We start from the raw sequence: 16,544 nt of genomic DNA, 5'->3' as shown, positions 1-16,544 counted from the left end.
CAGCATGGCTCCTGTTGTTGCTACGAGACAAGCGAACACTTGTCTGAAACACGACGCTTTTTTGTTGCAACTGGCAATAACTCGAACTACTGGCACTCGACATAAAAATAAAAATAAATTAGTGTAACACACTTCTTTGATGAAAATGAGGACAGAATGAGACAGGTGGGCCCTCGTAGTGAAGTGACTCAAGAAACTGCTCAGAGGTTTAATCCCATGAAAATAGATCTGTTTGGCTTTAAAATGGACAGTGACAATGATTTAGCATGTTTTAGTCTGAGTACTACAAATCAAATATTTAGCCATCATTGCTATAATGATTAATTAACTTTATATCGACATAAGCTTATTTGCATTCTGGTTGAGAGTTAGACAAAGACTAATACCATTTTCATTTGTCTATGCTGTGCTGGAACCAGTAGGCCATTAGCTTAGCTTAGCATGAAGCAGGACGAAACAGCTAGCTTGGCTCTGTCCAAAGGAAAAAATATCAACCCATACCAACAGCTGTAAAGCTGACTAATTCACACGGTGCATCTCATTTCTTTGTTTACTTAAAGGCGAAGCTAACTGTTCCCTACTGCTTTCTGTCTCTATGCTAAGCTAAGTACCCAAGCTTGTCTCTAGCTTCATGTTTAATGCACAAACGGGAGGAAAGTGAATAAGTGCATCCCTGAAAAAATATGAGGTTACGGAATAACTGAAATATTTTTCTTCTACGTAAAAGCCTGTGGAGCTAGCATTAGCAGATTACACTAGCACTTGCGTAAGCACTTGCGTAAGCACTTGCGTAAGCACTATGCTACGCTAGCTACCGAACGCATACTGAATGTCTACACACGTTACTTTTGCTTTTTAATGATCGTAAACCGCGAATAAAGATGACCAGGGTTGTTCCTTCATTTCATTGTCTTCCGTCTCGATCTCCAGGTGATGCGATGGTTCACTTTCACACTCTGATCTGTCGACGTTTTTAACGTGTTTTGGCTAACGAAGCAGTTTCACATCCCGGATATATTCTTTAAATGCATGTTGTAGACTCTACTGTCTGCTTTTATATTAAATCCTTTTTTAATTTTTCAAAGATTTGATCAAACGTATTCAGTGCCATTAGTGACAGTGTGGGCTCCATGGTAGGTCTGACAGTTTGACCGTGTAGAGACGGGTGGGAGAGGCTTAGCGAACGGTCCATTTCAGAGCTTCAACTGTTTTAATTAATCCGTGTTAACACATGATCATGTCACCAAAAGAGTGGAGGTGTGATAAAAGCGGCACATTATTCATGTCTTATTCAGGTTTTAATACATAAAAAAAAAAAATCAAGCAAGATGTTAGCAAAGAAAATAAAGAATAAAAAACGTGTAAATAAGAAGCTAAAACATCTCACGCTGTAATATCTAGCTGCAAAACTGCAGCACATGCATGTTAACAGCGTTCATAACTCAAACTAGCACTACCATAAATACATTAAGATTCTTAAAAGCAGGGAGCCATGGTCTTTTTTAACCACAGCTGCCTCATTTCATTTGTCAGCACAGAAATCGGTTGCCAATCCTCTCAGGCTGCGCTGCCCATCAGCAGCCGGTCAGACCGCTGCTGCTGTAGGTTCATCCATCACTGAAACACAAGTGGCTCTACAGCTATCAATCAGCCTGTAAGCACCCAGGCTTTTATTGGTGCGAACACAATGCAGGACTTAACCACATATTGCTTAAAACCCACACAGGCGCTCCTTTCCTTACTCATCAGCAGAAAAATAACATCACTTGACCTTGGTTGGATTCTGCTGCATCTGGCGAAACTGTCTGTGTATCAATGCGTTGGGGGGGGGGGGGGGGGTATACAAAATGCAGCGCAAACTGCAAAACACGTCTTTGAAGGTTAAGCACCAAGTTAAAGCAGGTTACGTTCACTGCAACAGTCTGGTTAGTGTGCAAAGTCTACAGGTTTTATGTGTTTGAATTTCACAAATCCTCTCCTGTCCAACCATGAACACTTATTGAGTCTAGAAGCTGCTCTTCTTCCATTTTTTTGTCAGTTTCAGTTCAAGCCAAGGTTTAGATTTACTCATTTTGAGTGAAAGCATGTATCTCTCTCATGTACATATGCAAACGTGTATATAATAATGGTTTTACCTGCAGAAATGCTGCTCATGATGATGATGTGTAAAGTAGAATAGAGCGACTAGTTTGATTATAGAATCACTCATGCAGCCTGTTGTCCGGTCCGTTGAGAGCGCTGACATTCCAGGACGCCATCGCTCGGACACATGACCCTAATCTGTGTCACCAGCTCCCTGTTGCTGACCTTTACTTCACCTCATGCATCTTTGTTTGCCCTTTCTTACTCTCTCTCCCTCTCCTCAGGCATAGTCCGTGTGTCCCTGGCAGACATGGACAGGGAGACCAGAGAAAACTACACTGTGGTCATTCAGGCCAAGGACATGGGCGGCCAGCTGGGGGGGCTCGCCGGTACCACCACTGTCAACATCACGCTCGGCGACGTCAATGACAACCCGCCCATGTTTGACCAGAGTAAGAGACATGACAACAGTTCCTCCTTACCGCACTGCTGTCTTATTCTCATCTTCTTTTTATTTTCCTTTTATTCCCTTTGCTCCCGCCCGACCTGAACCCACATCACCCTTTTCTCTAAATCGCTCCTCATACTGAAATAGCTCAAATCTGTAGTTTTAGAAAGTTTCTCTCAACAGGAGAGAAGCAAAGCAGCCAGGGCTATGACGGCATAAAACAATCACAAAACAAAAATGGGACTAAATACATCAAGGAGCTGAAAAATGGATCTCACTATTAATTAAATGTGACGAGTTATGACACACAAAAGTTACAAATTATTGTTTGACTTGAAGGTGCTAAAAGTGAAAAGCGTATCTAATCGGCTCCACACGGCTTTCAACATGGCGACAGCCGAGCAGGCACCATGTGCACCAGTGCTGACAGAGCGAACCTGTAGACCTGAGGGGGAACCTGGAGGGCGGGCGCTGCTCTGTCCCGACGCCGTGGGCCGGGACGGCGCCATCAGCTGTAACCGCCGTATGAGAGCAGTGCAGAGCGGCGGCCGTGAAGCTAACCCGCTTGGACCCGCTTACAGAGACTCTCAAGCCCTAAAAAAGGCGTGCACGGTCAGAGCGGCTATGTCAACAAAGCACAGCGATGCTTGCTATACAACACACACACACACACACACACACAGAGGGATCGCTACTTCCTGAATGAATGCTGAATAGAGAACCTTAAAAGGACTAACCAAATATCAGTTTATAGTCTCAAAAACTACCTGAAGTGTTTGTAAAAAAAGATCAGATGTTTGAGGAAATTGTCATACATGTATATTTTTTATTATTCAGTTTAGTGTTAAGCCGTGATTATAAAGCAGCTGCTTTATCTTTGTGCAAGGGATTCTTTTATTTTCATCAAAACAAAAATGTGCGCTTTTGTATATATAACGAGTATTCCCTTGAAATCATGGGTATCATGAACCCTGTATTGTTTATTGTACCACGCATCGTTGATGCCCAAAACCCTCCATGAGGCTGAAACGCGACTCAAGCCTCAATCCAAAGCTCTCAAATAACACTACAGTTCACTTTCATTACAAAAGCAACACGTCGTTACTGATGCTGGACTCGTTTGCAGCATGTGGAAGCCATGTGTTCAACGCTTGTATCACACAAACGCCACAAGTTTACCGTTTTGTATGGATGAGTATCAGCCCCCTGAACCCCACTTCTATCCCCCCTCATTTCTCTCGGGCATCCGAGCCGTTAGCCCCTCTGCCCCCTTCTATCTCTGTCCACGTCGAGCCACCAGTCACTATTTACCCCCCTGGCCTCCTCCCTCCCGCCGCTCAGCCGCCAGTCGCCCCATGCTGTCTCTTTGATTATCCCCATTTCTGCTCCTCTCATTACCGTCCTCCTGAGGTCAGGAGGGTAGTCTGGTTGTCCGCGGTCATCTCTTCCTGGCCGACGGGTGGCTCCACACCGAGACAAAGAAAACACCCGCCGCCAACTTCCATCACTGGTCCCCCTGACCAATTAGTGCCATCACTTCGATGAAACTTTGATCGGTTGTGAAGAGCTTCAGGAATTCCCCTCTGTCAAGCACAATGTGCAGGCATTTCACTTTGGACTGCAGGGAGCGCCACAAATTGGGCAGCTGTCACCTCTTCTTTGAGGTTAAACGGTAGATGAAATTGAAGCCGACCCACGAGACGGTATATAACCCAATTGTGAGGCGTTTATGGAGCCATTTATTTTAAGCTGTCTGAGATGGGATTTTTTCAGAGAGAGAAGCGGTGAAAGGTGATGGAAGAGGGTTTGGCTCCCTCTAGAGGATCGAAAAGGGATGATCACCCTGTTTGTTTATTTCCTCAGGGTTGTATCAGATGAGCATCCCAGAGGCGGCTCCTGTGGGCTCAGTGGTGGGGCGCATCTGGGCGAAGGACAGGGACGTCGGGGTCAACGCTCAGATGGAGTACAGCATCATCGATGGAGACGGAAGGGACACATTTGACATCAGCACCGACCCCACCAACCTCTTCGGCATCATCACAGTGAAAAGGGTACACAGATGAACCGATAAAGAAGATATTAAACTATTTCTAGCTGTGTCACATATAACAGATAAGATCCTGTATTATTCGTTCATTCATCTCTCTTTATTGTATGTTTAACTAAGAGAACTTAGGATTTATTATCTGCCAACTTGTGTTAAAAACTTCAGCTAAACTTCAGTGACCATGACAGGCTTCGTCTGTATAATGCTTTTATTCGTGTTCCCCGCTCCAGCCGCTGAACTTTGAGAGCAAGCCCAGTTATACTCTGAAGGTGGAGGGCGCCAACACCCACCTGGACCCGGCCTACCGCCACCGCGGGCCCTTCAAGGACGTCACCATCGTGCACGTGAGCGTGGAGGACGTAGACGAGCCCCCGCTCTTTGACATGCCGGCGTACTACGTGGCGCTGTCAGAGGACGCCGAGATCGGCACCGTGGTGAAGACGGTGTCAGCGAGGGACCCCGACGCTGCCAACAACACTGTGAGGTGAGGAAGACGTGGCGACAACACCGTCTGGGCTTCATGGCGTTGTCACAGCTTCGCGACTTGTTTTCAAAATGATATTCTGTTGTTTTCCATAGAATAAAACAACATTACACGTTTAGCGTCACTATTAACATATTTGCTAGTTGTGCAAGTCTGCAGTCCAAACAAGCCAATAAATACGCCAAAGAAATGAACCTCAACAGCACAAATCATGTCAGGTGTAAATTATACTGTTGTGTTCAGTATTATTTCCATTCGAAAGTCTTTTAGGAAAATGTAGCTAACAACCACGTTTTGATTAAAAAAAAAGGTTGAGTGTTGAGCTGCTGTCATTAAATGTCATCATGACAATAGCAGAATATGCATCATCAATATTTAGATAAAATGACAATATCAAAACAAAAAAAGTCAGGTAGATTGGAGCATTTTAACTACTGAACTTTAAGAGTGTATTCCTTTTTTCTGCTGGGACAGGCTTTAATAGTAGTAAATCTCATCAAGTCATTAAAACATTACATTCAGCTGAATTTTTGAATCGAGAGGAATTTGCCACGAGTTGGCAGAGAGGGTGTTTCTGGCTCTGTCGATGTAATGCAACCTGATCACCAGCAGGGGGCAGCATCACGACATGACTCCTCTTAGGAGGCGACGGCTGCAGACATGGCCGAGGCGTTCATCAACACGTGTGTTTGAGAGCTCCAAAGTGTGGACGGTCGATACAGATGGAGGACAACCGTCATAATGTTAATAACACAAATTCAAGAGACTCGAGAGGCTTTCACTTCTCTCAATTATCGGAGAGTATGTTTTGTGGTTCCAACAGAACAGATGCAGCGTGGTGGGTTTACTGTCCAGACTGCACCTCTTATAAACTAATTAAACCTAAAGCCTGTAATTAGACTATTAATCATGTGAAGGAATCAATGACTGCGGCAGTAAACGGGTGTTTCACATGGCACAGGCTGCACCCCGTCCCAGCTGTCCACTCCACAGCCTCCATTAGGGCTGAAAGTGGCGCTGTGGATGTGGATGGAGATGACACGATGGCTGCTTGTGTGTGTGTTTGCTGCTAAGCTCTGTCTGCATGGACACTCTGCATCATTTCCATCTTCCTGACTTGTAAAATGTCACATAACTGTAATTTGCACAGCGAAAAGCAAACCATTGCATTATGGGTTTTTCCACGTGCTATGGAAACCTGATTTTTTTTTGTTCCGTTGCAGGGACTTTTAAAGACAAAACACTTAGAAGTTGTACTCCTAAAGATTCCCTGTGGAGTTTTAGACCAGTAGCACTATGAGAGGGTCGTACATGTGACGCAATACACACTCCTGCCTATGATTTCACACTATTCCACTGATCAACAGGTGGTGGTAACTCGTCAAAATGTGCTAAAAATGCATCAGCAAAGTCAGGGAGGAAGAAGGCTGCAAGATAGTAGACCTGAATGCAAACAATGCTGGACTTGAAACACTGCTTTGCAAAGGTTTCAAGAGGAAAGAAATGCCTTTTCTGCCACCTTAACATAGATACTTTACTTACAGTACGCAAATGAAGTATGCCCTTTAGGCATGTGCATGCATACCAACTGGAAGTTATATTAAGAAGATGTATTGCAATGTGCCAGAAGTTACAGTAAATGTGACTGTGAGTCCACTTGGCATGTCCAGTAAGACCTCAGCAGCCTCCCAGTCTACATGGTGTCCCCCCTGGGACAAATCGTGGATGACTTCAGTCACAGCCTCCGTCCAGTTTAGCCAAACTCCTCCTCCCATCGAGGGACAACCCTCTCATTTCCTGAAGGCAGAACCACTGCTGCAGCTGAATCCCCAGAGCTGGCACTGTATTCCGGCGGTGAATCTGTGGAGAGAGATTTTTTTCTTAACAAAAGACAAAACCAAAAAAGCCAGTTTGTGAGGAGAGTTACAGCACAAGTAGCAGATCGCTGAGGAATCAGTTCAGGATGACAGTGAAGAGCTGAGATGCTGCAGCAGCAACATCAGATGACAGATAACAACAAGCAGCAGGTGACCTTCAGTCTCAGTCTGTCTCATTTCCATTTGACATATTTCCCGTCCTTTACAGACTGCAGCATGACTGGCAGATATATCTGAACACACACACCTGCTATTTGACTGACACACACACAAAGCCCCTCCTCGTGGCTGTGGAGGAGTGATATTAATAGAGATCCTTCAGGGAGATCTTGGCAAGCTGTGGATGTGCCAGTCATGACTGATCCTTGTTGGCACATAGACACACACACACACACTAAAGTCAGTCATTTATTAAACAATAATGGGTCATTTTTTTGACGTGTCAACATTCTGTATGTACACATTTCACCACAGAGCTCTGATGTCCAAACCAAACCAATTAAATACATTTCTAATGACGGGCTTTGCAGCCTGTGCATACAACCGATTATCCTTTTTTTAAATAAGAAACAGCTTTCCTCACTAGAATGAACCAGAAAAGAGGCCAAACTCAAACAAACAGCTGGACACTGCGGCGAGCAAAATGAAGCGACATGAATTAAAACAGCCTCCACTTCTTATAGAATCAACTGCAGAAGAAAACGTCACCAAAAGCAACAACACAGAGAAACAATAGAAACTACACAGCAGCAGCTGCAGCCACACACACACACACACACACACACAAGCAGTTATTACACATTGCGCAACATGCACACACACACTAAGTGTGTTGTCGACTCACCTGTCTCTCAGTGTGAGTCCTTTACACCTGAAGTCCTCCTCAATCTGCTTCAGGTTCAGCTTCTCTACTCATCCATTCCCAATGCTACAGTCCACTCGGCCTCTGTGGTCCTTGTGTGACCAGTCCACTCGGCCTCTGTGGTCCTTGTGTGACCAGTCCACTCGGCCTCTGTGGTCCTTGTGTGACCAGTCCACTCGGCCTCTGTGGTCCCGGTGTGACCAGTCCACTCGGCCTTTCTGATCCCAGTGTAACCAGTCCACTCGGTCTCTCTGGTCTCAGTATATCCGGTGCACTCAGTCTCTCTCTGCGGTCACATCAGGGATTATTGTCACAGCAGAAATGCCTCACATACACATTACTGTAGATCCAATCCACCTTTAGCATATCAGCAAGCTGATCAGCATTTTAGCATTTAGCATGTTAGCCACAGTTAGCTAGAAGGCAAAGACATGAGGCAAAACAAGGAGAGTGTAGGTAAAAAGGGCTGGTTTTAAACTGCAGGGCTGATTAGGGGAAGTGGAAACAGGTGTTGCAGGTGTGGAGGGGGTGACGTCAGGTGATGAGCCTCTAGTGGACGGTTGGAGGACGGCAGATCGTCGGGGGTGAGAGAAGAAGAAGAAGAAGAAGAAGAAGAAGAAGAAGAAGAAGAAGAAGAAGAAGGACAAACATCTATTGCATCTCATTTTTTTCTAAATTTACAAAAAATCTGAAAATGAAAAAAAAAGAAAATGCCTCACGTTATTGACATTTGTTCTGTAGTTAATGACTTGAAAGAAGTGGAAGTAGCCACCGTGACGTTACCGCCTGTGGTTTGTGGACTACATTTTCACTTTCATGAAGTGAAAACACACCAAAAGGGTTAGACCTGTCAATCACTGTGTAGCCCCGCCCTAAAGCATCCCCTGCTTTATGGTCTGTTTGACTCTAAATGGACCATCATTTACTAAATGAACATCATGCTGTATTGAAGAAGACTTGAAACTAGAGATTGAGACCATAAACTCATGTTTACAATGTTTACTGAGGTAATAAATCAAGAGAGAAGTAGAGTCATTTTCTCATAGACTTCTATACAACCAGAGGAGTCGCCCCCTGGTGGACATTAGAAAGAATGCAGCTTTAAGAGCTTTTAGAGGGAAGCAGCTACAAGTGTATTTAGTCCATGAACTCACAGGATGGTTTTCTGTTTTTAGGACGTGCCCTGCATGCTCCTCTTCTCCGTGTGTGTGTGTGTGTGTGTGTGTGTTGAATGTCGCTCTCAGAAGAGTGTTTTGGAAACGAGGCCGGCGGTGGCAGAAGATGAGCCAAATCTGCAGGTCTGTGTATCCCCGGCGTCAGTTTGGCAGAGGAGCCAGATACTGTGACTGCGCATTATCTGGAGCCCCTTCTTCTTCTTGTGCCTTCAGACGTCGCCAGCCTTATTGCACTGATACACACATGGTGCACATGCTGGATTGTGTGTGCGCGTGTGTGTGTGTGTGTGTGTGTGTGTGTGCTCACCCCCCCTTCAGATAGGATTACAAGCTCCCAAAAAAACAACACAAATGTGCACAGATACTTTACACATGGACGCTTGTCATTTTCTGTGGTCGGCAGGTATTCCATCGAGAGGTCCAGCGACCCCGAGAAGTTCTTCTACATCGAAATCCCCTCCGGGTCGCTGATGACGGTGCGCTCGCTGGACCGAGAGCAGGTCGGCTGGCACAACATCACCGTCCTCGCCATGGAGATGAGTACGTCACACACACACACACAGGCTTTCTCGTGCAAAATATCCACCTCATGTCTGTTTTATTATTGAGTCCTTTGAACCATGTTTGTCTTTATTTCATGCCGCTGCAACGAAAATATTTCAAACTGTTTCTATTAATCATAGAGAGACATTTTCCTCTTTTCTCCTCTTCACTGGTTGTGTACCAGTTAAATGAGATAAAAGACGACTTTCCCTTGACAGCGTTTAATATTCTGGACGAAACGTTGTGATGTTGAGTTTGAATTCAAAGCTTTCTGTTGATTAAACGCAACTTAAATTACTTATTTTTCTTGAATACAGTTCGGACCAAATAAGTAGAAAATCCCAAGAATTTCCACTGAATGAATGAAGTGACATGAAACGCAGGAGATTAATGTAGAACCAAAGCTCAGAATAAACAGACGGGTGAACTTTCTGCCACAAACGCAGAACCAGTGATTTGGGAAAAAACAAACTCCTGCAGAGTTACGTAACGTGGAGCAGATCTGCACACAGCTGGCGGCCCCGAAAGTCACCTTCACCCTCCTCTCCCTGTGCTCTGTTTGTCTCTTTGTCCCTATGTTTGGTTGACACATGCTAATTGAATTAATGACTGATAAAATAACTTTTCGCACGGTGGCTAATTAAAGATGTGACAGAGACAGAGAGGGCACAGATAGGAGGGAAAGGAGACAGGAAGAGCAACATTACATGAATCAAAAGTTATTTTCACTCGTTTACCACTTACTCTGTTCCCTTCAATGTCTTTTACTTGTTCAGCTTTCTCTGTTCTTATTCATTAGCTTAGAGGTTCGCTTAGTTTTAAACTTTACTTAGACAACAAATAAGTCAACGTTGACGTTGAACATGGTGAAAGTCCTGTGTTTGTTTCAATTGTGTTTGTTTAACACGTTTCCCATGAAAGGAGAGCGCATTTGAGTTTGTACGGGAATGACATGGGTCAGTCTGCACGCTGTGTGTTTGCACGACTGTTGGAGCAAAACTAAATCTGAGATTCAAGGAACAAAGATTATGCGAATAATCTTGTTTTTGTCTTTTTTTTGTGGGACAGTTATAATTTGAAGTCACACTATTATGCCTGAAAACATAATTTTATTAAGACATTAAATTGAAATTTTTACAACGATATTCATTATGTTATGAGAATTAAATCGTAGTTTTATGAGAAAAATGCAATTATATCATAATAAAGTCATAATTTTAAAAGAAAAGTGCGTTACAAAAAGCGAGTTGCGTTCACTAAAGAAAAATCTCATAATTATAATTACGAGAAGAAACCTCGTTATTATGATATCCAAATCTAAGAATTATGAGGAAACTATCTGGTAATCATGAAATGTAAATCACGTAAAGCTACAGTTGTGATTTTATGTAAAATGTGATGATATTAAAAGAATTAATTTATAATTCTACAAAGAAAATTGTGATTAATGTCTTTTTTAATGAGGAAAAAGGCATTACATCGTGACGTAAAGTCATAATATACTAAAGTATTATGAGGATTAAAAGTTGAAAGCAATATTCACATTTTAATTAAGCTGCTTCTTACTGTACTTTTGACTCAGTTAGATTTCCACACCACTGATTTCACTTCACTCCAGTTAAAACGTCAGCGAAGTTACAGCACTTTCACTTGAGCCGGACCTTTAAGTGCTCAAACACACACACACACACACACATACACATACACACACACATACAGTACAAACACACACACACACACACATACAGTACAAACACACACACACACACACACCTACAGTACAAACACACACACACACACACACCTACAGTACAAACACACACGCTTCGACCTCTAGAGCCAAAGTCACGCCACTGATTGATCGATCATGTGATGAAACCTGAGAAAGTAGTTACTGCCCACTAATTGCGCTCCTATTGCCTATTACACAGCTGGTTAAGATATGCAAATTGACGATTGGTAACGGAGAATAATAGATTTGTAATCTGAGGCCTGAAGCGCCGCAGGCTCGCTGCAAATGAGGGGAAGATTAACGGAGGCACAAACTGAGCTCAGCAGGATCCTCAAAGACTCGTTTATCTGAGTGTGCGTCAATGCATCCTGCAGCTTTCTGACCAGTGTTGTGCATCTCCTGTGTGTGTGTGTGTGTGTGTGTGTGTTCCTGCAGATAACCCCACGCAGATCTCCAGCGTGTCGGTGGCTGTGAGGGTCCTCGATGTGAACGATAACCCGCCCTCGCTGACGCAATACTTGGAGGCTTACGTGTGTGAGAACGCCAAAGCAGGACAGGTGAGAACTGATCGGATATGACAACATGAGACATCACAGCGTGACGAGGGATGTAGATGATAAGTGGTGGAAAAGTATTCACTCAAAATACAAAGTGTGAGGCTCGTGTTTATGCTTCTAGTCCACCAAACTCCAGAGGAAAAAACACATGTTTTTACTCCACTAAATCTATTTACTTCTAGATTTTAAATACAAACAGTAGTGGAAAAAGTCAAATGATCAAGTAAAAGCACTGGAGTACTCCGTTTCAAGTAAAAGTCTTTCATTTAAAAAGTATTCTTCTTAGTGTTAGCATTAAAAGAAAAAAAAGGACCAAAAGTATTATTATGCAGAATTGCCCATTTCAGAATTATAATATTATAATTATTGATGCATCACTTTAATGTTGCAGCTGGTAAAGCTCATTTTAATTACTTCATGTACTGCTGGGTGGTTTAATAAATATTATATAATGCTATATATTATTTATATATAGTATTAATATGCAAAATATGCAAAAGTAACTAGTAACTTAACAATCAAATAAATTAAATGGAGTAAAAAGTACAATAATTGTACTTAAGTTCAGTACTTGAGTAAATGTACTTTAATACTTTCCACCACTGCATACAAAATAAATGATCATCTTTAGCAATATGATGCATTGTTATGGCTTATGCTCCTAAAAGTGCTTGAAATTGTTAACTAGCTACATTACACATTAATGCGTCAGGAACATTGTACTAATCAACATAATAAGAAGAGATGTTAATATATTGTAAAGATACAGAAGCTCATGTTATCTGAATAAGGGCCTTTCCTCCTCGGGGGTCTAACGCCGTCTGTCTCTTGTAATCCAGCTGATCCAGACGGTGACGGCGGTGGATCCAGATGAGCCGCTGGGTGGACAACACTTCTACTACCGCTTGGCTCCAGAGGCCGCCAACAACCCCAACTTCACCCTGAGAGACAACCAAGGTAGACCAGACCAAGTGTTTCGAGGACTTGACCCGATCGAAAGAAACTTGCAACTTCACATGGACTTTATTGCCAATAACTCGTGACTTCACTTGGACATGTCCCTTATTTTACTGAATCATGACACTTTTATTTACATAAATAATGCTTTTAATGTTTTAAGCATTTCATCTGGTGAAGAGTCATTACTTGTTTAGGACTCGAAAACTCAAAGTTTAGGATTTAGGACTTGACTCTGGACTTGCCTGTCTTGACTTGGGACTTGTGAGTCTTGGGATATGACTCGGGACTTGTCAGTCTCGATTAGGGACTTGACCCGGGACTTGTCAGTCTTGACCCAGGGCTTCACATTCTTGACTTGGATTTGACGCAGGACATTTCAATCTCGATTTAGGACTTGACCCGCGACGAGTTAATCTTGAATTGGGTCTTGACCTGGGACTTATTAGTCTTGACTTGAGATATGACTCGGGACTTGTCAGTCTCGAATAAGGACTCGACCGGATACTTGTCTGTCTTGACTCAGTATTTGTCAGTCTTGACTTGGGACTTGTTAGTCTTGAATTGGGATTTGACTCAGGACTTGAAAGTCTCGGCTTTGGATTTGACTCAAGACTTGTCTGTCTTGACTTGGAACTTGACTTGGAACTTGTTAGTCTTGAACTGGGATTTGACTTGGGACTTATCCGTCTTGACTTGGGACTTAAATCCAAATATTATATAGGATTCAGTATTTTTCCACAGTCTGCTCAGCACTGGTCATAATAATAGTAATGTCTTAAATAACAAGCGATGACTAACTGGTGTTGAATTGCTGCGTAAAGCCCCTTCGTCTTCAGAGCTGTATGACTCTTCATCACCCCTGACCCCCGTGACTCTGTACTGTCCGTACCCTGAACCCGTCCATGAACTCGACCCTCTCCTGACCTCTCCGTGTCCTTTTCCAGACAACACGGCGTGGATCCTGACGCGGCGAGGAGGCTGGTCTCAGCAGGACCAGACCGTCTTCTACCTGCCCATCTTCATCTCTGACGGCGAGCAGCCGGTCCAGACCAGCACCAGCACGCTGACCATCCGCGTGTGCAGCTGCGACCACGAGGGCAACGTCATGTCGTGCAACGCCGAGGCGTACAGCCTGCCCGCCAGCCTCAGCCGAGGGGCACTCATCGCCATCCTGGCCTGCATCTTCGTCCTGCTGGGTGAGCTGTGAGGATGTGCAGAGAGGAGCCAGTGCTCTTCTGTCGAAAAACGATAACGCTGCAGATTCACCCCTCGGAAAACTTTTTTAGGATCAATGTTTTTGTTTTTTTAACACAGCAAAGACAAAAACATGAATAATGAGCATCACAAAACCTACTTACTTACCTTACTCCTATTTAAATCTAACAACATTTAACTTATATAATCAATACTGCTACAATTTGAAAAAAGCGATTCAATGTTCTTTTATGATTACAGTTATCAGCTAAATAAACATACAAAAAGCATAAATAACCATCACTTAATGGCACATTTGATTATGATGATTATGGTTATGATCCAACAACTGTAACATTTTAAAATCAGAATCATTATGTGTATTCAACACGACGAGCTCTCGCTTGAAGTGAGCGACGGTGTGTTTTAACTGAATGCGTTGCTGCCTCCCGGTGGAGCCGAGTGAGTCGACCAGCTGAGCCCTCCTGCTCACATGTACAGGTCTGCAGGGAGAGATAACGCGGGTCCATGTCGGCCTCCTGGGGAGAAGACGGTGTGAAGCTGGAGGGCAGCTGGTGCTAATGAACGCTAGACGTTTGCCAGGATGCAGGGAAAAAAAGAAAGTCGTATTTAATCCTGCACACTGGGGGGGGTGCCTTAGCTGGCTGCTTCTTAATGCTCCTGTGGTATCTCCTTTTACAAACGGAGAGTTTAAAGACGGGAAACTCTTTTCCCATCTCCTTCTGATGTGGTTAACGTATTCTTCTTCAAGGTTGATTGCTCTCGAGGAGGTTTCAGAATACTCAAAAGAAGCACAGCCGAAAGGTCGGGCTGTAAAACAAAGAGCTTCTGTCGACGCTCAGTCTGTCCTTTCACATTCTGCTGCACAAGTTTTTAAACACAATCTGACCAGCAAAATGTTTTCTAGCTGGAAAGTCTAGTTAACTGCATTTTCTGGATTATTGTGCCGTCACGCTTGGCGTGTAATGAGGCATTAGTAGAAAATGAGAGAAGGCGTTACACTTCATTTATACACACAACGCTCTTCTCTGCAGTTTTACTTGTGGAATAATGGAAAAGAAGTAACTTCAGCTCTTAAACTTTTTAATTTGATTTATTTAACTGCTTAAGGGGAGACACCCCGAGTGAACAGGAAAACTTCTCATTCCCTTATCTTATCTTTCCAGAACATAAATGTGAACATTGGATAAATTCAGGTTCAAGGTTTTCTTTCTGAAATGTTATGTTTAAATATGTAAAATGAGGCATTATCTAACAAATAGACAGAGTAGTCAAATAAAAACCTGGATGTGTATTTGGGATGTTTTCTTTCTACTAGTCTATTTCAAAAGTGCATGAAAAAAGATGCCTGAATTAAATCTAGACAATTTATAAAACATTCTCAAAATCAAAAGTCAAATCTAATTGCTGGTTGTGTGAAAAAGATATTCACTTTGCAATTACATGAGATAACGCGTTAAACAAGTAGCTTAATTGAAATAGTTTTGCGACTAGCTAAGAATTCATCAAGTCAAAAGAACCATTTAAACTAACTGTTTGTAATCTCTTCCTCTAACCAGTGATGATTCTGCTCATGCTCTCCCTGCGCACTCATCGCAAGAAGCCCTACCTGTGCGACGAGGAGGAGAACGTCCACGAGAACATCGTGCGCTACGACGACGAGGGCGGCGGCGAGGAGGACACCGAGGCCTTCGACATCGCCGCCATGTGGAACCCGCGCGAGGCGCACCACCACCTGGGCAAGATGAGGCAGGACATGCTGCCGGAGATCGAGAGCCTGTCGCGATACGTCCCGCAGGCGTGCGTCGTGGGCGGCGGGGACAGCAACGTCCACGGGTACGTGCTGGCGAAGCTCCTGGACGCCGACATGGACTCGTGCGCCCCGCCTTACGACTCCCTGCAGACCTACGCCTACGAGGGGGAAGGCTCGGTCGCCGAGTCGCTCAGCTCGCTCCAGTCGGGGACGTCCAACACGGACCACGAGTACGACTATCTCAACGACTGGGGGCCTCGCTTTAAAAAGCTAGCGGAGATGTACGGCGTGCTGGAGACAAACGCTCCCCCGATGTGGTAGAACAAAAGAGCCTTTTAGCCTTTTTCTTTTAAATCTGAGATTAATCACACCAAACAAAAAAAAAGAGGGACAAAAAAAACCCATCAGAGGAGTGACACGAACGTGTGCACGACAAAGCCGGGGATGTGCTCACGCACACATCTGTGACCGTTAGCGCTTGAATTCCTGCCGAAGCCTCGACCCTCCACAGCCCTGAAGGCGCGAGATACCCGCAGCAGCAGTGTGAGCTGGTTTTAAATCTGCCCCCCCCCCCCTCCAGAGACCGGAGGCTTGGATTGGCAGCCTTGCGAGGCCGGCCGCAAAGGAACGGCTTCAAAGCACATGTTAACTCCCCTGCCTTGACCGGGCGAGCCACAGGCTCTTTGGTTCAAAGCGTTGAGCGATTCAAGCCAGAGATGAAAACCAGCGAGACCTTAACTCAAACTCTGGAATGCTGGAAACCACAGAGACAAAGTCATTGGCGATGTGGGTTGTTTGTTTTTGTTTCA

General features: G+C 44.0%; 1 protein-coding gene across 1 annotated transcript in view; it reads left to right on the top strand.

The window, feature by feature from the left end:
* Nucleotides 1–16,056, top strand: part of LOC306711900 (cadherin-20-like) — a gene marked incomplete at its 3' end in the record, with an annotated part of 68,293 nt that extends 52,237 nt beyond the window's left edge. Inside the window, exons 5-12 of the mRNA XM_079180982.1 lie at nt 2,367–2,534; nt 4,394–4,581; nt 4,808–5,061; nt 9,379–9,515; nt 11,686–11,807; nt 12,647–12,764; nt 13,712–13,963; nt 15,542–16,056. Of these exons, the coding sequence (XP_079037108.1) occupies nt 2,367–2,534; nt 4,394–4,581; nt 4,808–5,061; nt 9,379–9,515; nt 11,686–11,807; nt 12,647–12,764; nt 13,712–13,963; nt 15,542–16,056 (1,754 nt within the window). The remainder of the gene's footprint in view (nt 1–2,366; nt 2,535–4,393; nt 4,582–4,807; nt 5,062–9,378; nt 9,516–11,685; nt 11,808–12,646; nt 12,765–13,711; nt 13,964–15,541) is intronic.
* Between the last annotated feature and the right edge of the window lie 488 nt (nt 16,057–16,544).

The sequence above is a fragment of the Pholis gunnellus genome (genome assembly GCF_910591455.1).
Source record: "Pholis gunnellus genome assembly, chromosome: 20".
Taxonomy (NCBI): Eukaryota; Metazoa; Chordata; class Actinopteri; order Perciformes; family Pholidae; genus Pholis; species Pholis gunnellus.
The sequence above is the reverse complement of the archived record's forward strand: the minus strand, read 5'-3'. Positions and strand labels throughout refer to the sequence as shown.